This window comes from Micromys minutus (genome assembly GCF_963924665.1).
Source record: "Micromys minutus genome assembly, chromosome: X".
NCBI lineage: Eukaryota > Metazoa > Chordata > Mammalia > Rodentia > Muridae > Micromys > Micromys minutus.
This window is the reverse complement of record NC_137970.1, coordinates 45,044,600-45,066,557: the sequence shown is the minus strand read 5'-3', so window position 1 is coordinate 45,066,557 and position 21,958 is coordinate 45,044,600. Positions and strand designations below refer to the sequence as shown.

The window sequence follows — 21,958 nt, the reverse complement described above, 5'->3', positions numbered from 1 at the left end:
TCACAGCACACTAGAAGGGAGCAGACTCATTTTTCTACTTGCTACTTCCAAGACATGGAATTGTTTTGTATTTTTAGCATTCATTTTGACTCTAATGCATGGGTGATAATTGTGTCCATGTTGTAAGGACAATGTGAGATCATATATAAAATATGCTTGATGCTAAAATGTTAGTTTCTTTCCTGTGAGGCATTAATGGGAAACTTTCAAGTTTAAACTGTACATAAACAATTTTTAAACTTTAAACTGTCTATATTCCTTTTAACTTCTGCATTGTAAGTTTTTGATGCTTTAAATGAACCGCCCCCCCCCAAAGGCTCATTTTCAATAAGGCTTAAATAGTTGGACACTTGTTTTCCAGTTGGTGGATACTTTGGGGAAGAGATTGTAACCCAGAGAAGGTGCAGCCTTGCTTCCTGGGAAATCTGTCATAGGAGGGGGCCTTTGAGGGTTGATGACATCCTCCTGCTTCATACTTTAGCTTCACATTTGCCTTTGGAAGTTATTTTTCTTTTTAAAAATATTTTTAATATTTATTTTTTTGTATGTGAGTACACTGTAGTTGTCTTCAGACACACCAGAAGAGGACATTGAATTACATTACAGATGGCTGTGAGCCACCATGTGGTTGCTGGGAATTGAACTCAGGACCTCTGGAAGAGCTGCCAGTGTTTTTAACCACTGAGCATCTCTCCAGCCTGGAAGTTCACATTTGTCTTTGGAGATGTAATTTCTCAGCTTCCTGCACCAGCTCCCTGCTGCCATGTATCTGCTGCCATCACGGACTTTTATCCCTCTGGAATCATAAGCCAAAATAAGATGTTTCTTCCATGAATTGCTTTTGGCCATGGTATTTTATCATGGCAACAAAAAGGCAACTAATGTAATCTTATATGATTTATAAATTTTAGATTTATATCTCTATCATTTCTTTAGTTTGGAGTTTTTGAGCAGTCATTTCGCTGTTATAGCTTGGACTACTCTGGAATTCCCAAAACCTATCTCTTAGACTCTTGAGTGCCACCATTCCTAGGGCTGCTGTTCTTTGTTGTGCTTCAAGACATATTCATATTGCTTTCTCTATTTAATCCAGGGCCAAAGCAAAGAGACAACTTCCCTCATTGCAGGTTTTGATTTTAGGTGCCTATTGAATGACATTGCCTTCTGTCAAATTGCTGAACTGTTATTTTTATCTTTACCATAAAGTATTGCTGAGGTTCTGAGTGTTAGAACATAGAGCATTTGGCTTGTGTGCTGGCAAGTTTTATGTCAACTTGACACATGAAAGTCATATTGGAAATGGGGCCCTCAATTAAGAAATTGTTCCCACAATAGACTGGCCTATGGGCAAACTTGTGGTTCATTTTCTTGATTGATGATTTGTGTGTGAGGGCCCAACTCACTGTGTGTGGTACTGCCCCTGGATTGGTGCTCCTAGATGCTATACAAAGAAAGAAAGCAGTATTCCTTTATGACTTCTGTATTAGCTCCTGCCTCTGAGTTCCTGCCATGGTTTCCCTCAGTGGTGGACTCTGTCATGAAACTATTATCCGAAATAAACAGCTTTCTCCCATGTTGCCTATGGTCATGGCCTTTATCACAGCGGTAGATGCCTCGGGCACATACATGAGGCTCTGGGGTAAGCAGATCTAGCATTGCCATCACTCCCACATCAAAAGAAATCCCTGAGTTATCGTTTCCTGTTTGCAGTTTTTTGAGGTCATCACTTTCAGTAAAGCAGCATAGTAAATCTTTTTCTTTTTCTTTTTTGTTTTTTTCATATCCTTGTTAAAGCTAGCAGATTTTTTTTATTTTATTTAAACAGCTTTATTTAAAAAACAGAGATAAATGTACAGATTTTTAAAAGCATTTTTGCATAAACTATATGAATATATTTTTATCAGCACTTGATTTTTTTAAAGGTTTGATAGTATGCATTGAAATCTTACTAGTTACAACGAGCATAAAGTACATGTAAAACAAACATAAGATGGAAATAGTCAAACTTGTAAATCTTTTCTTTATATTCTTGTGAAGGTCCCTCACATGTTGCTGCCTACAGCAGCACTATTTCCTGCCTACAGCAGCACTGACATCCCATAAAGCATGGTTAATACCTTGCCCACACACCTGTGCTGCATACTGGCCACTCAGACTCTAGTGCAATTGGGTGGGGCAGGTAATATAAGCTTCGATTCTCTGCTAAGTAGGAGGAAGAGAGAGAAACAGCTGTCAGCTCCACAGCTGGTCTGGTCAACTCAAGTGATCCCAACTTCATCTGGCTAGAAAAAGAGCCTCCCCAGTCCACTAGAGGTTTGCTGAATCAGAACTAATGTCTTAAAATCTTTGGCAGTTCATCTTAACTTCCTCCAGCGAGGACAGAAGTTGACTGGCTCTGCCTGCCTGGACACAGTGTTCTTGAGACATTTTTTGTTTGTTGTGCTCCTGAAGTGCCTTACCCAGCTGCTTTTTTAGAGCAGATTCTCTTGGTGGAACTGTGTATAACACTCACACATTTGGTTAGACACATGGTTCCTTCAGCATTCGCTTTGGTACATAAAACAGCAACTGATTGAAAAAGATAGAACCTTATAATGATATAAGAAACCACATCTACCAGACGTAGTGGTGCATGCCCATCATCCAAGCACTCTGGTGACTGAGGGAGGAGGAATTTAAGGCCCATCTGAGCTAGAGAGCAAGGCTCAGTCTCAAAACCAAACCAATACAGAAGAGCACTCTCCAGAGGTGATTTGTGTTTTATCTATTCTATTTTTGAAGGATGTTGTCAGCTTAATGTCGGCATTCATTTTTATAATGTGAAAGGAAAATGGGCTTTTATAGTCTTATTTCTAGTCTTTGATGGAATATGAGGGCCTTGAAAGCTTGTTTCAATGGCCTTGACTTATCTAGATCCCTCAGAGCTATGCTCCTGCTCAATACAAACTTATTGGTTATATTTTGTCTAACATAGAAAAAAGAATCTGTGTAACTAGAATGATGAATTTATGCTTACAAAGCCAGTCATCAATGGAAAAGAAAAGTTGTAGTTTGCCTGTACCTTTGATACATTGATAATTTGTTCTCCTTATGTTTTTTGTATAGCAGTTTTCATGCACATAAATGCCATTCTCACATACACATAACAGAGAAGTAGAATTTCTCATTCGTAGATTTCACCAGAATTAATGAAATGTTAACATAATGCATATAATTCTATAACCCCATTTATGGCAATTATTTTACTACATTTTTTCCTTCTACTTATCCATTTTTGACTTTTTCAAATTTCCATTTTTCTCACTTGATTACTTTTTTTAAATTGGTTTTGTGAGACAGTATTTTACATAGGCCATACTTACTGGTCTACATCTTTTCGGTTCTATATCCTGAAATAGGGTTAGAGGTATGTACCACCATACCAGATTTAAGTTATCACATTGGAGAGACTCCTAAGCCCCAAGTATATATGGGAATTGAGTGAGACTTACGTTCTATAGCAGTGGGATCTTGAAGGCTGAGTTGTATAGTTGGCTAGGGAAGTAGAAGGAAAAAAAGTGGAGAGCACACACTTACAAAGACAGAAGACTGTCACCATCTATGCTAGTGTTTTTTTTTTTTTTTTTTTTTTTTTTTTTTTTTTTTTTTTTTTTTTGCGGGGAGAGTATTTTATTTATTTACATTTTGAATGTTATCCCCTTTCTTGGATTCCTGTTCACAAACTCCCTATATCCCATCCCCCCTCCTCCTGCTTCTATGAGGGTGCTCCCCCGCCTACCCACACCTATCTCACTGCACTGGCATTCTACTACACTGGGGCATTGAGACTTCACAGGACCAAGGGGCTCTCTTCCCATCGATTACAGACAAGGCCGTCCTCTGCTATATATGCAGCTGGAGCCCTGGGTTCCTACATGTATACTCTTTGGTGGTTTAGTCCCTGGGAGCTCTGGGGGAGTCTACTTGGTTGATATTGTTGTTCTTTCTATGGGGTTGCAAACCCCTTCAGCTCCTTCAGTCCTTCCCATAACATCTCTTTTGGGGGATCTGTGCTCAGTCCGATGGTTCTCTGTGTATACCCACATCTGTATCGGTCAGCTCTGGCAGAACCTCTCAGGAGACAGCTGATTCAGGCTCCTGTCAGCATGTACTTCTTGGGATCATCAGCAATGGTGTCTGTGTTTGGTGTATGCAGACGGCATGGATTTCTAGGTGGGGCAGTCTCTATATGGCCTTTCCTTCAGTATTTGCTTCATTCCTTTCCCCTATATTTCCTCTAGACAGGAACAATTCTGTGTTAATATTTTGGAGAAGGGTGGGTGGCCCCATCCCCCAACCAGGAGGCCATGCCTAACCTCCGGATATGGTCTCTACAGGTTCTCTCTCCCCTTTGTTGGGCATTTCAGCTAATGGCATCCCTGTTGGATCCTGGGAGCCTCTTGCTTTCCTGGCATCTATGATGTGATACAAGCTAAAGTCATCAGAGAAGAAGCAACAACTTGAATTAAGAAAATGGCTCCATAAGATCAGGTTCTAGCAAGCCTGTAGAACATTGTCTTAACTAGTGATTTTTAGGGAAGCACCTAGCATATTGTGGGTGGTTCCATCATTGACTGGTGGCCCTAGCTTCTATAAAAAACACAGGCTGAGTAAGCTACAAGAAGCAAGCTAGTAAGCACACCCCCCATGGCCTTTGCATCAGTTTCCGTCTCCAGGTTCCTGTCCTGTTTGAGTTCCTGTCCTGACTCCCTTAGATGATGAACACTTACTGGAAATATAAGCCAGATAAACCATTTCATCCCCAATTTTCTCTTTGGTTATGGTGTTTCATTGCAGCAATCAAAACTTTAACTAAGAAACCATCTCCCTCAGGGTGTACAGTTTGAATCCTGTAGTCAACTGACCATATGAAACCTGAAACTGTACATTCCAGTCTCATTTCAAAGCCCATAGTATTAAATTATAGAAATTTAATGCAAAGCTTCTCTTCTATGTTTAGGAGAGGAAGAAGAAGTTTGAAAAGGATGGTGAGCGGTTTTACTCATTACTGGACCGGCACTTACATCTGTCATCCAAAAAGAAAGAATCCCAGTTACTAGAGGTACGTTCACAAAGTCTAACCCTGCTTCCTTCTTGTGCTGGGCTTTAGAAAGTATTTATTTAGAAAGTAGTTATTTCTGTTTGTGAGATCTTTCCATAAGATGGCTCAACAGGAGTCATGGAAACACTCACAGAGAATACCTGAGACCTGGGCCCCAGGCTCACTGAGTCTTGAGCCAGTCCCTTCACTACCTTCCTTTAGTAAGGCACTTTATTCCTGGCTTCAGTAGCTCTAGTTCTTCCAAACAAATATTTAATAGATATCTATGAAATCATTATGCTGGGTGGAACAAGTCTAGAGGGATACTAATACAATATCCTTGTCCTGCTAGTTGGTAATCTAATATAAAAATCTGTACTAATCTCATAGCAGCAAGACCTTTTCTGTACTATAAAAATACATCTTTATATGATAGTCTTAAGGGACCTGGGCAATGAGGAGGTGAAAACTTATCACTGGATGAAGTAAATCCCTTTGTGGAAGAAATTGCCTTTCCAATTTGAGATAATCATTTGCAAAAAGGTAAAAAATATGACAAACAGAAATGGAGAGTTGCCCTCGAAAGAGGTTAGTAGCTTCAAGGCTGAAAGGCATGAGATAGTCTTGAGAAGTGATTTGTTGACAATTGATATTATTCTAAAACCATAGTGAACGAGATGGGATAATCCAAAGCAGCTGGCTCACATCTTGACACAGCAACAACAAAGGAAAAGAGAAGAAAACATGGCCAAGACATCGGAGTGTGCAGCAGGCAATGAGAGCCCAGGGATAATTTCCAAAGTGTTGCTGTCTGAACACATTTTGAGAGAGGCCTATAAAATGAGAGCTTGTCCTTCCTTAGAAACTGGGAACCCAACTGTTTTCCCATATTTCTGTAAATGTTTCTCTAAATGATAATAGTGTTTTTCTGCGCACAAGTTGTCTGTTCTGACAGTATGGCTTTTCTCAAATACCTGTTCCTCAGACAGTCTAGAATTATAGCACATGTTAGGCAGGGAGTGCCTATTTTACCAGGCCCAATGAAAACCTAAGGGTATCATCAGTCTCTAAAGAACCCTTCCTGGCAGATATTTTTGCTGGGTTGTTATAACTTAATGAAAGGAATTTTATGCATCCTTTGTGAAACTACTAAGGAGTCTCTTGGAGGCTTATATACAGTTTCTTGTCAATGGGTCCCTCACACGTTTCCTATTTGATGATTTTTCTTTGTATCCTTTCACTGAAATGCCATCTGGGATTATGATCATATGTTGTATCCCCAGTCCTGTGAGTCCTATTAGTGATTATCAAATCTGGAGCTGGTCATAAGGACCCTTGGGAATACAATACATAGTTTGAATGTTTTGACAACTTTATTTGCTATGTAGGCATCCTTGTTGACACCTTGTGTTGGAATTTAGATGTTTTCAAATAGAATCTCCCCCAGAAGTCTCCTTGCCTCTGCCACATTCTGTGATGGTAGGCTTGAGCCACCATAGCAAGTCTTTAGTGACATTTCTGATGAGCAAGGCTGCAGCCCTTATACTGTTATTGCTAAATAAAAGAACTAACATGAAAGGCTCCATGATTTAGAGTTCTAAGAATATGACATTACAGAAATGACAAAAATATGAAGCCCACAGAAAGAGACAAGGCTGTCTAGGACTTGATATAAGTGAGAATGGAGGCAGTAGAATTTCAGAAGAGTTAAAGCTATTTTCCAAGACACTGCACTAGGCATGAATCATTATACACTTGTCAAATCCAACAGAATGGGAGTAAAAGAGGTCTAACTCAGTGTTGCAGTGCCTGCCTAGCATGTGCAGGATTCTACACCTAACAAAATATGAACAAGCAATCCATAGCCCACAGAACATAAGATCCGTTGGCTCACCAATTGTAATAAATGATCACAAGATCTTATTAATAGTGAAAATTATTAGCAGGAATCTTTATCTCTCTATTTGGCATTCTTTTTTTTTTTTTAAGGTTTTCCTTGCCTTTTTCTTTTCTTTTTTATTTTGGTACATAAATTCTCTTTGCATTATTTGTTATAACCACATGTGAATTTATAATTGTCAAATATGAAATTAAAATGGGAAAGATATTGCCTAGGGATGTAGCCCAGGTTGGCCTCACATCATAGTTATTACAAATAGTGTAATAATAAACATGGATGTGTGTTTCTGTAGTATGCTGACTTAGAGTCCTCTTGGTGAATATCGGAGCTGTGTAGCTGGTTAATTTTGTAGAGCACTGTTAAAGATGCTCCAACATATATCAAGGACACATGTTCCACCATGTTCATAGCAGCCTTATTTATAATAGCCAGGAGCTGGAAAGAACCGACATGTCCTCCAGTAGAGGAATGATACCGAAATTGTGGTATCCATTCCTCTACTGGTACACAGTGGAGTACCTACTCAGCTATTAAAAACATTGACTTCATGAAATTCCTAGGCAAATGGATGGAACTAGAGAATATCATCCTGAGTGAGGTAACCCAGTAATAAAAGAACACACATAGTATGCACTCACTGATAAGCAGATACTAGGACCCCAAAAGCTCGATATAGCCAAGATACAATGCACAGACCTTATGAAGCTCAAAAAGAAGGAAGGCCAGAATGTGGATGCCACAGTCCTTCTTAGAAGGGGGAACAAATCCACAGGAGGAAACATGGGGATAAGGTGTAGAGCAGACTAAAGGAAAGATCTTCCAGATACTGCCCCACCTGGGGATCTATGGCATATGCAGCCACCAAACCCAGTCACTATTTCGATGCCAAGAAGTGCTTGCTGACAGGAGCCTGATATGGATATCTTCTGAGAGGATCTGCCAGAGTCATACTGATACAGATGAGGAAGGATGCTTACAGCCAACCATTGGACTGAGCATGCGGACCCCAATGGAGGAGTTAGAGAAAGAACTGAAGGAGCTGAAGAGTTTTGCAACCCCATGCGAAGAACAATATCAATCAACTAAACCCTCTAGACCTCCCAGGAACTAAACCACCAACTGAAGAGTACACACAGAGGGACCCATGTCTCCACATATGTAGCAGAGGATGGCCTTGTTGGCATCAGTGGGAGGAGAGGCCCTTGGTCCTGGGAAGGCTTGATATCCCAGTGTAGGGATATCAAGTCAGGGTGCTGGAGTGTGAGTGGGTGGGTGGATGGGGGAGCACCCTCATAGAAGCAGCAGGGAGACACATGGGAGAGTCAGTTGTGGAGGGAAAGTCAGGAAAGGGGATAATATTTGAGATATAAATAAATAAAATATCCAATTTAAAAGGGGGAATAAAAAAGAAAATATTTTTATGTTCCATTTTTTCTATCACTTGTAGTCTAAGTACACATATACTATACATTTTGTCTAGAAGTTCTCAGATGTTTTATTTTATGTTTTTCTCTTTGTTTTGACCTTTGTGTTCATGTGCATTCAAGCTTGCTGATCCCCCTGCCTCAGATTGTCAGGATGCTTAGTCAATGGCCCATACGTACTTAGCCCTAGACTTGGTCACTTTTTCCCTCAACCCTGTTCATACTGGTGCTGAGCCCAACACAGCAGGCTTCATTTCTGTTACACCATGTTAGATTTCTGTCATTTCCTTCCACGTTTCATCTATCTTCCAATATCAGATATCTGTTGCTATCTTTTCCCACTAGAACCCTTTGTACTGTCCTTTGGTTGTTTAAAATTCATGGTCTTATCATGCTACATAGCATCTGCCTTCTTAGTCAATTTCTGATGCTTTTGCTTCAGATTATGTGTGGTTGTTTTGTTTGTTTGTTTTTTGCCTTTTTGCTTTTCTGCATAAAAGGCAGGGAGAATGAATATTTGGCTAAAGAAACCGAAGTAAGCACTTCGTGTGAGGTTTAATGCTTCTTTGGCTAGGATTTAGCTTGGGCTTCATTTGCTCTTGATGTAGTTCCTTTGAATCCCGTGTTTTGTCTTTGTATTTGTGACACACTTTATTGTAAAACTGGCTGTAGTTCTTCAGTGACGGTTGTGATCCCCTCGGCCCTGAGCACCTTTTACTCTCAGGTGTCTGTTCTCATGTGTTCTGCTTCTCTCTAGTCACCCACCCTCTAGTTTTCCCCTATGATTTTAATTTTCTGTTGGTTTTAAGACAGCTTTGCCAACTTGTTCCGCTTTTTTTTTCTGTTATCTGAAAATCTGTTTTATGGCTTCCTTCATGCTGGACTAGCAATAGGAGGCCTGGATGCATTTTAATCTCTTGGCCTCCTATTGCCTCTCTGAGGAATAAAGGATAATGGAAATACAAAATAGAAATAGGGTCTTTGCAGGTAGCTCCATGCTCCTCTCGCTGTAGAATCTAATAGATTCTTTCATTTCTGGCTTTCAAAACGGACTGTGCCCCTTCTGACATTTGTTGCCTTCTTCTTACAGGCAGACCTCCAAGTGGATAAGGAAAGGCACAGTTTCTTCGAATCATCTCTTGACTATGTTTATCAAATTCAGGAAGTTCAGGAGTCAAAGAAGTTCAATATTGTGGAGCCAGTAAGTTCTCTCTGTTGGTAAATGTCCTAATATGCATTATGCAATATAAAATGTATTGTATTGTATGTATGTATGTATGTATGTATGTATGTATGTATGTATGTATGTATGTATGTATCAAATGCCCAAGTGAACGTGGAGAACTTTGGTCATAAAATTGGAAGCTCAAAGAATAAAAACATCATTTCATGCTCAATCTCAACAATGTCTGTTAAGAATGTCAACACACAGGTTAGTTTTCTTGCTCTTAGGAGTGTTCATCCTCTTCCTTACTACATTCACAGTATTTTGCTCTCCATTTGGTACCATTTTCTTTTTTTCCATGATTCAATCCCTCCCCCAATTTCTATGTCACACTTTAGTTTTCACTTTTAAAATTAATATTTTATTCATTATTTAGAAATTGATACAATGTGTCATGATCATATTCACCGCACTCCTTCTTTTAACTCCTCTCAGACTCAGCTCTCATTTTGCCCAGCCCCTGCCTCTGCTTTTGGAGAGAAGACTATCTTGCAATAGCTTTCCTACTTAACCATATTCTTACCCCTTTTCTGTGATGGTCCGTGATACTCCCTTAAGGTTAGGGGTTGTGTTCTACATGTATGGATTGGAGGCAGGGACTCTACTATTAGTTTATTTCTGAATTCTGACCAGTTGTGGCTTTTCTGTAATATTCTCTACTGCAAAAATAAAGGGCAAGAGCTACACTTACCTCCTTATAGAAGGGTGAGTATTTCAATTGCAGTTACAGATTAGGCTGGTTTAGGAAAATGGTAGGAACAAATTCTCCTCTAGATAGCAGGGCCTCACTAGCCACAAGTTGCTGGCTAAGCTAAGAATGCCAGCTATACATTACCTCCTATAGGAAGATTATTTATCTTTCTGTCTGTTTAATCTATCTAATCTCTATCTTCTATCTATCTATCTATCTATCTATCTATCTATCTATCTATCTATCCATCCATCCATCCTATCTATCTATGATATTGCTTCTCTTTGGGCTTCCTCTCTCCACTCAATGAGTTTATCCTTACCTGTGTAGAAGTTTTTAGTTTTATGTGATGTTCTACCTATCAGTTATTGTCTTAATCCTGGGTAAATGGAGTCCGGTTCAGACAGCCCTTTCCTGCACCTAAATCTGGAAGGATACTGCCTATGTTTTCTTCTAGAAGTTTCAGTGTTTCAGGCTAAGATATTCAGTTTATCTGGAGTCAATTTTGTGTAGGATGACATACATAGGCCTATGTTTAGTCTTCTACATGTAGACATTTCGAGCACTATGATTTGATTTCTGTAGTTTTGGCATCATTGTCAAATGTTCAATGGCTGTTGTTACATTTATTTTCTCGTTTTCTCTCTTTGCCTATAAGTTAAATTTTGAGCTAGCACCATGCTGTTTTTACTCCCGTAGCCCTGTGACAAATCTTGAGATCTAGAATGTGAATCCTATTAGTATTTTCCTTTTTCTGTAGGATTGCCTTGTGGGTATCCAGGGTATTTTGTAGTTCTGTTGAAAGCTTAGCAGTTTTTCCATTTTTTTTTGACCTTGGTATTTTGATTGACATTGTACTAAATCTGTGACTAGTTTTGGTAGAATGGTCATTGTAACAATAATCTACCAATGTGTGGGCATGGAAGGTGTTTCAGTTCTCTAGTGCCTTTTTCAATCTCTTTCTTCAGAGACTAAGTTTTTATTGTAGAAGTCTTTCCTTTTCCCTTCCTTCCCCTCCCCCCTTCCCCTCCCCTCCCCTCCCCTCCCCTCTCTTTCAGAAAGCTTTTAAAACTATATACCATGTGTTTCAGCCTGTGCTAAGAACTCGTGGCCCTTACATTTAATCTCTTCTTGTTTTACTTCCTATTCTACTAGTCTACTACCTGGCATAATTGTTTCTACTAAATTACCTTTAATTTATTACAAGACTGTATTTTGATTGGAAAACATGCTGACTTTTGATAACTGTTTTTATTATTACATAAGGGATTCTTCACAGAAAAGTTTAAGATAGTACATTTGGATGATAAAAAATCCTCTCCATAAAAAGAATATGTCTTGGTTGTATAGTATTTTCCTTCCCAAATTGCTTGCATACATATTATATCTCTTTCTATGTGTATGATGTATACTATTAAGTGTGAATGTGTCTACATATATGGCACATGAAAGTATATGACTGAGTATATGTGTGTTGATGCCCACAAGTTTATAATTTTATATATACTATGTGAAAACAAGTATTCATTCATTTATTGAAGAAACATCAAGATATTGTTGTATTCCAGGCACTGTCTTAAACACTGGGTATATTGTAGTAAACCAGAATGACAGTTTGTTTCTTCATGAATACCATACTTTCATGAGGTAGAAAGAATGCATGAAAGTATGCACACTATCCAACAGTTGTAAGTTGTGATAAAAGCTATGAAAGTAACAAATTATGTTTGTTTGGTAAACAGAGATTCACTAACCTCAATAAACTAGGTATAAGTTGAATATAGGCATGTATCATCACAGTGATCATCCACCATGACCAAGTTGGCTTTATCTCTCAGATATAGGGTTGGCTCAACATATGAAAGCTAATAATGTAATAAATCACATAAATGGACTTGAAGATAAGAATCACACAATCATCTCAATAGATGCAGAAAGGGCCTTTGACAAACCATCCAGCTTTCCTACATTAGAGCAAGGAATGTTTAGACATTCTAAAATAATGGAAAGAACTTGTGTGTCCGGAGATCCTGGTAGAAGAAAAGGGAAACTGCAGGAAGTGATGTTTGACTGAGACCCATTGGGACCCATTGTCATGCAGTGTGATTTGAATGTCAGTCTCAGCACCATGGAAAGCCACTAAAAGGCATTGAGTATGCCCTGTCAGGACAATATTATTGTGTGGGAAGTAGCTTGACAGAGGGCTAGGAAAGCAATTCAGAAGCTATTGTAGGCTGGGTGAGGTGGCACACACTGGTAATGTCAGCACTAGGAAGTGAAGGCAGAGAATCATGACTTTGAGGTCTCCCTGAGATACAAATTAAAGAAATGCTATAGTGGTCCAGGTAAGAAGACACATACATTGAATTGGTGTGGCAGAAGTAGAATTAGTAAAGGATAGATTGGTTAGCACAGTAGTTTGGATGTTTGGATGCTTCTAACTCAGTGTTAGAAAGCTCACCTTACATGTGCACAGTCTTAGGTTCTATTTCTAGTACCAAACATGGTATTTTGGAGGCAACACTAGCAGAAGATTCTGTTGATTGGATTTAAATGTGAGTTAAAGAGAGATAAGGGTTTATTCTGTAGTTCTTGGTTTGAATAACTGGGGAGCGCTGATGCCATTTCCTGAGATGGGTTTTGGGAGAAAACCAGGAAGAATTATGGATATGAGTGTCACGGTGGTTGGTGTAATCTCTCTACCATATATTTGTCATGAATGTTCATGTACCTGTGTATTGTCTTGTTTTTATGTTTAATGTTTAATATGATATATTCACGCATTTCTATATTTCATCTATTTGCTTTTTACAACAAATGGAGCTGTGTTTACTTCTACTTTTTATAATTTACGAACATTGATCTTTCATTTGAAAGGTTTATCATTGTTAAACGAGAATTATATTTTCTCTTAGTCTCCTTTGAAAACATTTGGATTGTAATAAAATGGAAGGCAATTCTGATTTCTTATTGCGAGGGCTATGTTTGCTACGGCAAGTATGTGCACATCAAACGGTAACTCCGTGGACTCAGTTCTGCCCGTTCAGCTTCATGTAGGTTCTGAGGAGTGACTACAGGTTGTCAGACGTGGACAGCAAGTCTCTCCCTATCCCATCTCACTGGCCACGGCTTGAATGTTTGGAAAATTAAAAAGTGGGCTCACCATCATTTGTATGTCATTTTCTGCGAGTAGCACCTACGAGGGGCTAATCCTGAGGATCTTTATTGGAATATCTGTTACCAAAAATTCTGCTTGCAACCAGAAGTGGTTGGAATTTTTTGAAAATAAAAAGAAATATCTTAAAAATAATGAAATATCTTAAGTGACTCTCCAGTTTAAACACTATGTTTATTTTTATTTCTTATATACCTTATACTCATAACCCAAAGATTTTATACAATATTTTTTGTGTGCTTACATTTTTTTCAGTGTGTATGAGGCCTATCATGTGAGGTTAGGTGTAAAAATTTTTTTTTGGTATTACATCTGCCTTTGAAAATGTTTGGCTTGTATATTTTTGGATGAGAATTTCTGAACCTGTTTAGAAAAGAGACATAGCCAATTCCTGCAGTATGTAATTCCTGAGTGGCTTCGGGCACAGTCTAAAAAGGATCCAGATTTGCTATTTCTTTTCTGAAACTGAACGCAGGTGAAGTACTTGACCTAATATGAGAACACTTACCTGTATATCTGCTTGTACTGTCGAGACTGTTTGTAATGGTGTACTTGGAAAACACTCCCGATTTTCTTCCCTAAGTTCATGGCTCCTTTATTTGATCCACTGCTGGACAGTGGTAAGTTTCTAAAGGTTTTTTTTTTTTTTTTTTTTTTTTTTTTTTTTTTTTTTCTGTTTCCCCTAGGTCTTAGCCTTCCTTCATAGCCTCTTCATTTCTAACAGCTTGACTGTGGAGCTCACACAGGATTTCCTGCCATACAAACAGCAGCTGCAGCTCAGCTTACAGAATGTGAGTTGCAGGCGGACATCTTCTCCTGTCTTTCCATTGGAATTTGAGTCCCCGTGATCTTAACTTTGGAATTGCAGGCCATTTCACCACTGCCAATTTGTTAGGTGTAGCATACAATTCTTTTTAACATGTCAACATGTTCAGTTTTGGCTTTTCCCTGTCTTTGAAGTTTGTTCCTTCTCAAACCCATTGTCTATTCAGGAATAGCTCTAGCTAGGTGGAATTTATTAAGCATTGTTACTTTACTGTATCAAGTTCACATCAGAGTCCAGCTATAGGCTTATTTAAATGTGAGGCTTAGGCATTAGGTTAGTTCCCAAGTCAGTTAAGCCACTTGCTTTGTTACTATGGATATCTATTATCTTCTTCCTTCTCTCCACTTAGAGCTAAATGAATGAATTTTCAAGGACTTCTCGAACTTCATGCACATGCTAGTTCTTATAAATGACCATAGACATAGCATATTTTATGTATCGAGACATGAGAATTTACTAATTTATCATTTGATATGAGTATTTATGGATACCAAGAAGATATATCCTGTTTGAGGCAGTGTAAAAGTCTCTGGCACACCAGAATGAGGCACTGAGGTTTGTGTGTCTTGCAGGATCATATATTTTCTAGAGTAGACGGATAAAGCAGATATCCCTTATACTACTTGTTATTATAGAGAATCAAACCAGCATTTAAAAAATATTTCCTTGTTTAATGTATATGAATGCTCAATCTGCATATATACGTGTGTGCCAGAAGAGGGCATCAGATCCCATTACAGATGGTTGTGAGCCACCATATGGTTGCTGGGAACTAAACTCAGGACCTCTGGAAGAGCAGTCAGTGCTCTTAACTACTGAGCCATCTCTCTAGTCCCAAACCAGCAGTTTCAAAGGGGCATAGAGAATGTAGTAAAAATTAGTAGTCAGAGAAGCTATCATTAAAATGACACTGGACCGGGTGCTACATTGCATGACATTCATAGATATACTTTTAAATTAAAACCTATCAATAGATGAGATGCTTGCTTAGGGGGATTGTAATGTACAGTTTTACCTACTTTTTTCTTTCTGCATTTATTCCTTCCTTCTGGGTCCTCTCCTTTACCTGAACGTGAGAGTACCTATTTTCTGCTGACTTACCAAATCTTTCTACAATCAAGTTGACTCCTCTGCCATATGTAACTTGACAAATGTGAGCTAATACCAAGCATTTGCATGTGTACTCATGGCTGACTTGTTGTTAGTGTAGTCCACACCTTCTGCACTAACATAAAGAAGTTGCCATGATAACATTATCTTTGGGAACCTTCTCTATAGTTGCCCTTGTTATAAAGTAAGGGACAGTCTAATGTCAGAAGTTTCAAATTCCTATTTACTTGAAGCTTGAATTAATCCCACTGGGTAAAAGCTCTCGCTTCTTGTGGTAACTGTGTTTGTTTCCTTTCTAGTACATAGTACCATTAAACTCTAGAATTATTTTCTACTTACTATTTCAGTTTTCTATGTTTTTTAGCACATGCAGTGAGCAGAGGAATCTCTGTACTATATCTATGACAGATAAATACACATTCCTGTTGATGATAACGGTGATAATGATTATAATGATTTCTTGACAGACAAGAAATCATTTCTCCAGTACCCGGGAGGAGATGGAAGAACTTAAGAAAAGGATGAAAGAAGCTCCTCAGACATGCAAGCTTCCAGGACAGCCAACCATCCAAGGCTATCTCTATACACAGGAGAAATGTGTGTGGGCATGCAGGGCCATCCTCTGGCTTCCAGAAGGCTTGCTGCTTAAACTTTCTGAAGTCTGAGAACCCATGTGTTATCCAGAGATCCATGCCAGATAGAAAACTCTTTGGAGAACAGGGTGGGAATAGTAAAAATGTAAAAGGAAGAAACTTTAGGGGCCTATTAAATTACGAGTATTATGTCTCTAATTCAAGATGAGGAATGTTGATTGTGTGTGCTGAACTTTGAGTTAAAAAACAGGTAGGGTAAAGGAAGTAGGTCATATTTAATGCACTTACTATGTGTACTGCCTTAAAAGCCTCGTCCTGTTTAATTTTCAATTCCACATTATGCTTAGGTTACACTTGAGACCACTGAGACTTTGAACAGTTACTAGATCAAAGGTTAACTTCAGAGGTATTCTATACCCAAACTGGTATCCTTTCCAGTATATTTCACCCCACTCACTACCCCCAGAACTTGTACAGCAGTGATTCTGAACTTGTGGGTCATGACCCCTTTGGGTGTTGAAATGACTTTTTCACAGGGGTCACTTAAGACCATCAAAAGACATGTTTTTTTTTTTTTCTAAACAGTTTATAGGAGTAGCAAAGTTACAGCTATGGAGGAGCAACAAAAATAGTTGTGTGGTTGGGGTCACTACAACCTGAGGAACTGTTAAAGGGACACAGTGGTAGGAAGGTGGAGAGAGAATTACTGCTCCACAGTGTAAACCCATAGCATCCCAGTTTGTTTCTCACCGTGTCTTAGCAGGACTCTGCGTACATGACAACCTAATCTGTCTACTTTGAGTTGAGAACCTCTGCTACATAGTGCAGGGTGCTTCTGGGCCTCTATTTTTTAATTTGTCACAAATGGCTGCCACTCGGTTAAATGAATGCTCACCCAGCCACGTTTGAGCCAAATGCTATGCAACACATTGAGAGTATAAGAACAAAATGAATCTCACATTTTTTATTCTCAAAGTAATTCTCAGATTGACAGGAGAGCTAGGAAAGTATATGTGTGAAGCATTTGGAGCACTCTCTTTGGGGCATATATCTAAGAGCTTGTCTGAGAAAGTGATGTTTGAGTTAGAACTTAAATGTTCAGTAAGAGAGTGACAGGTTTAAAACTGGGATGAGGGTGGGTAGAGAACTTCACATGTGTTCTGCTTTAGGGAGGTGAAATATTCTGCTTACTTGCTTTCTCTGTGTTGTAGGGGCCCTGGGGATATCCTGGGTGAAATACTACTGTCGGTATGAGAAGGACACCAGGATGCTCACCATGATACCACCGATGGAACAGAAGCCGGGTGCTAAGCAGGTCAGTTTTTGTCACTGCTCTTTTTGAGCTCATCGGTGTGAGAGTTATATCAGAAAAGAATATATATTGACACAGTGCCAACTAATCAATTCTGTCACTGTCATGTAAAACTAAAACTTGGTTTGGTTTTAGAGAAAAGGCTGGCCTGGAACTCACTGTGTAGCACAGACCTATGCCTTGAACTTAAAGCAAGTCTGCTACCAGACTCCTGCGCACTAGAATTAACAGGTGTTACATCATACGCAGCTCCTACCATCATAATGGGGCTTTACCTTTCCAGCCTATTTAGTATAACAATTGCCCATACTTGTACAAAGAACATATCCAAAATATGAGTGATTCTTTAAAGTTCTTAAAATGTGAATTCATTTTAGTATGCTTTTATTAAAAGCACATATATCCTAAATTAGCATTTAATGTATTCTTTTAATAAAGGCATATATATATATATATATATATATATATATATATATTCTACAATTAGCATCATATACCATAAAAAAATCTATAAATAGTACATATCTCTTCATCCACTCTTCAGGCCTTCTCCTACTTGTCAAAATGCCAAGGTATGTTTATCACTGAGAGGCTAGTTTACTCCCCGAAAGAACCCGATCCTTTCCATGCGTGTTTCTAAGGTAAAAAGTGACCATCCCATCGTTCATTCTCTGACCTTCGCTTGCTTGCCTGCTTGCTGTCACTGTGATCCTTTAAAATATTTGCATAGTGCTGGAGGCTTTAAGTGCATACATGAAGGCCTAATTAAGGTAGTCAGGAATTTGGAGAAAACTGTCAATTTTTATTAACAGCATTTTCTGTAGATGACCAACCTGGCCTAGCTTGGACATAGAAAACTAGAGGGACAGTTTTGATTATAAACTGTTGGAAACTACTTTTTTTGCATTGGTTTTTAAGCACAGAGTCTGCTATTGTACCTCAACTGTATGTTTAAATAATACACCCTTAGGTAATGTGTCAACAGGTTTCATCAATTTCATCTTGGATAGCTTTGAACTCATAATGGGAAGCATGACCTTGAACTTTTTATCTTCCTGCCTTACTTCCTGAGTTCTGAAATTACCAGTATATGTCTCCATGCCTGGTTTATGTGGTACTAGGAATAAACCCAGGGGTTTGAGCTACTTATAACTGGGCTAATTTCTAAGCCCCATTGTTTTTAATTCTACACAAATTATTTGGAGGTTAGACGTTAGCTCTACTCTCAGAGAGAGTAATATCTTTTAGAGTTTTTTTTTTAAATTCTTGTTCAAAAGAACATTTTGTCCAGGACAAAACCAGTACAAAACACTTTTATATTCCCTTAGCATATGAGAGCAATTTAGTTTTTCTTTCCTCCTTGTTTCATTGAGTGGATGCTTGCAAAACTGCAATTATATGAGCCTAACAGTGAGCCTAAGCAGGGTTTTGTTTTATTAGATGGAGTTTCTCTATGAAGCTCTGGCCATCCTGGAACTCACTATGTAGACTAGGCTGGCCTTGAACTCACAGAGATCCAATTACCTATCTATCCTTAAAGGTAGGATTAAAGCCATATGTGCCTGGCCTTAATTAAGCCTAAGCAATTTTAATGTAGAATCCCTTAAGGGGTTTAATAAACAACCCTGTTTTCCATTTCAAAAATAGTGTTATAAAATATAATGTGGCTGTAGGTGGGGTATGGGAGTACCTGGCCTGCCTATGTCAAGACATCCCCTTGAGAAATCACACCATATGACAGACCTGATAGAAAGGGAGATATTTAGGGGAAATAAAGGGAGTGTGGGCCTAGAGAAGTGGTAGGGGCAGGAAGATGGGAGCAGAGCTATGAAATCAGAGAAGGGGGACAGAGAAGGACAGAAAGATGCACAGAAATGGGGAGAGAGAGGCTGGCTAGGAACACTTGAGACCAGAGTGAGAGAAGAGAGAGAGAGAGAGAGAGAGAGAGAGAGAGAGAGAGAGAGAGAGAGAGAGAGAGAGAGAGAGAGAGTGTGTATGTGTGTCTGTGTCTGTGTCTGTGTGTCTGTGTGTGTGCGCGCGCACGTGCATGTACCTGTGAGAGGGAGAGAGCACACGAGTGAGCTAAGGTAGCAAGCAGTTGTCTTCTGACAATCTGTTGCTAGATCTCTGGGAGGGGTCTTGTAGAACTGTAAGCCAACAGATGGAGAAGAAGTAGTAACTGAATTCACCCGATTTGTACTTGAACATATTTTTGCCCTCGTGGTTCTGAAAGGTAGATAATGCAAATAAACCAAGCTACAATGGTGGTGGTGATGGCGGCGGCGGCAGTGGACACGAACCGCCTTTTCTTAAATGCCAGCTGTCTTCCGAGGGCATTTTCCACCACACGCCTCATTTCCTCTTTCAGCAGCACTATGGAGCATATACCGTGAACCCAATTTGGAGATGAATGGATTTGCAGTCTTCCTTACTGTGACACTTAACCAGTGTCTCCTCATAGCTTAACCTGTGAAGTCTTACTTATGTAATATACTCTGTCTACCAGTCTCCTCCAAGGCGGTATTTTTTATCCAAATGTTACCCTTCCAAGCTAGACATAATGGAAAAGATTTAGCATGGTGGATTTGTGTTTAAATAAGTGGGTTTGTGGGACTGGTGATATGGCTCCCTGTGTCATGGTACTTGCTGCCAAGTGTGAGCTTCAGGTGCTGCCCCCACCCTCACAACTACCCCATACATGAAAGAACTGGGTTTAAACCCTACTTCCATAACAACTTGCCTTTTGATTTCACGTTAATTATTTAATGTTACCCAGGCCCATCTTTCTCCTCAGAAAAGTAAATAAAATAGGTAATCGAGTTCATAAACTCTTCCCAGCTTATTTACTAAGGGCTAGAGATATATAGGTGAGTAGGACATTTTCCATGTATGTAAGGGTTTCTCGTTGAAGTGTGGCACTAGAGGAACAGACTGTGTGGAGTTTGGAGGAAAGGACAATAATGCTCTTATTTAATACATTATGAAGTTAAGATTCAGAGAGAGCGATTGCCTTGCCAGGGTCACATACCTAGTAAATGGAATACCTGAAGCAATATTTCAAATCTTAAAATTCCTAGTTTAATGCTACACGGACCTTGCCAACTTGCATATCATTAATAAATTTTTCTTCTCACATTCACCTGTAAGGGTGAGGGAAGTTTATGTTAAACTACTTCAGAGAATAATAAACAATTAATTAAAAATACCATACAGTATGTGGTTCATTGTGTTACCTAAATCTTCCATCCTTTTCAGTGCCACATCGTCCCCATTGAGATAATAGAGGAAAGCAAACAATGGGAAATCAGGTAGTTGGTGGCCACCAAAGGCTTTGACAGATTTGTGTTCTCACAGGAATATTATGAACCACACTACCCCACATGTATCAAATGTAAAATGTTGCTTCGATTAATAAACAAATCTGTAATGTTTCCTTGCTTTTTTCCTACCTCTGGAAAGACTGTTTTTTAATGAATATTGTCATCTTGAAGGTGTGTACTGTCACATCCAGTAGGACTTTAACACTCACCCAATGGCATTTGGCTACTCCATTTCTCCTGCACTGCCCTGGTGATGTGTATTGAGCTTCCATTGAATCTGCGGTGCTTGGGAAAGGGCACTGCCCTGCCCTGAGCATTTTCATTTTCAACGGGTCTTGACCACTGTTACTTGGAACAGTGAGAAGCCATTGACCATGGAATTCCAAGATCTGAAGGTAAAGGTTCTTAGTGAGTCCTGGTTGACACCATTCAAATGACCTTGAGGACACTACAGGTGAGGGAAGAAACTTCTGCGTTTTAACTAAATGCTTCTTTCTTTTCAGGGACCTGTGGACTTAACTTTGAAGTACTGTGTGAGAAGGAAGACAGAGTCGATTGACAAGCGATTCTGTTTTGATATTGAAACTAATGAAAGGTAAGTTGGGATGCTGTGACTTGACGGAGTCACTATCTACCACCCATGAAGCTAGGTGGCTCATTTATTTTCCTCCCCTGTCTCTTGTTGCTGAAAAGGAGCAAATTGTATACAGGCCATTGCTGTTGCTGCCTCTCAATGTGCCCTTCAGTCAGAGCCCCTTTGTTTTGGTTTTGTTTTCTGTTTATCTTTCTGCCACATTTACCTCATTGGCTGTGGCCAGAAAAAAAGTATCTCCTACAATTTAATCTGTCGTCATATATACAAAACTTTTTTTTCAAAGTACTGAAAAGCTGACATAATAACCATGATCCTTCTTTTTAAGATGACTCTGTGTGACGCAGGAAGTAGAGTGACGTATTTGGAAGAGAGGGTGAAGGGTAGAGGTAGTTAGTTTAAAGTGATGTAAACCTTTCTTACCTTGAAGATATGCATGTGAATTAGAATAATTAATTGACTCCCAAATATTTGAGCCATTGCTTGCAAATGTGGGGCATGGTTATGTAGTTTATTTTCAGTGCCTTTTATTTCTCTCCCCCTCCACCTCAAACTAAAAACAGATTAATGAAGGATAATTATATCTCTTTCTATTTTTTAAGAAGTTGAAAATAGTTCTTTATACAATATATTCTGATTATGGTTCCTCCCCCCAAACTCCTCCCAGACCCTTCCCACCTCCTCACTGTTCCAAATCCACACCCTTTCTT

At 39.1% G+C, this 21,958-nt stretch overlaps 1 protein-coding gene across 4 annotated transcripts in view; it reads left to right on the top strand.

Moving 5' to 3' along the window:
* OPHN1 (oligophrenin 1) overlaps positions 1–21,958 on the top strand; it is a 287,931-nt gene that overhangs the window by 143,962 nt on the left and 122,011 nt on the right. For all 4 annotated transcript variants that reach the window (XM_080909908.1, XM_080909906.1, XM_080909905.1 and 1 more), the window contains 6 exons: positions 5,000–5,101; positions 9,495–9,605; positions 14,182–14,286; positions 15,899–16,028; positions 17,236–17,339; positions 21,160–21,251. In XM_080909908.1, coding sequence (XP_080766034.1) covers positions 5,000–5,101; positions 9,495–9,605; positions 14,182–14,286; positions 15,899–16,028; positions 17,236–17,339; positions 21,160–21,251 — 644 coding nt within the window. The remainder of the gene's footprint in view (positions 1–4,999; positions 5,102–9,494; positions 9,606–14,181; positions 14,287–15,898; positions 16,029–17,235; positions 17,340–21,159; positions 21,252–21,958) is intronic.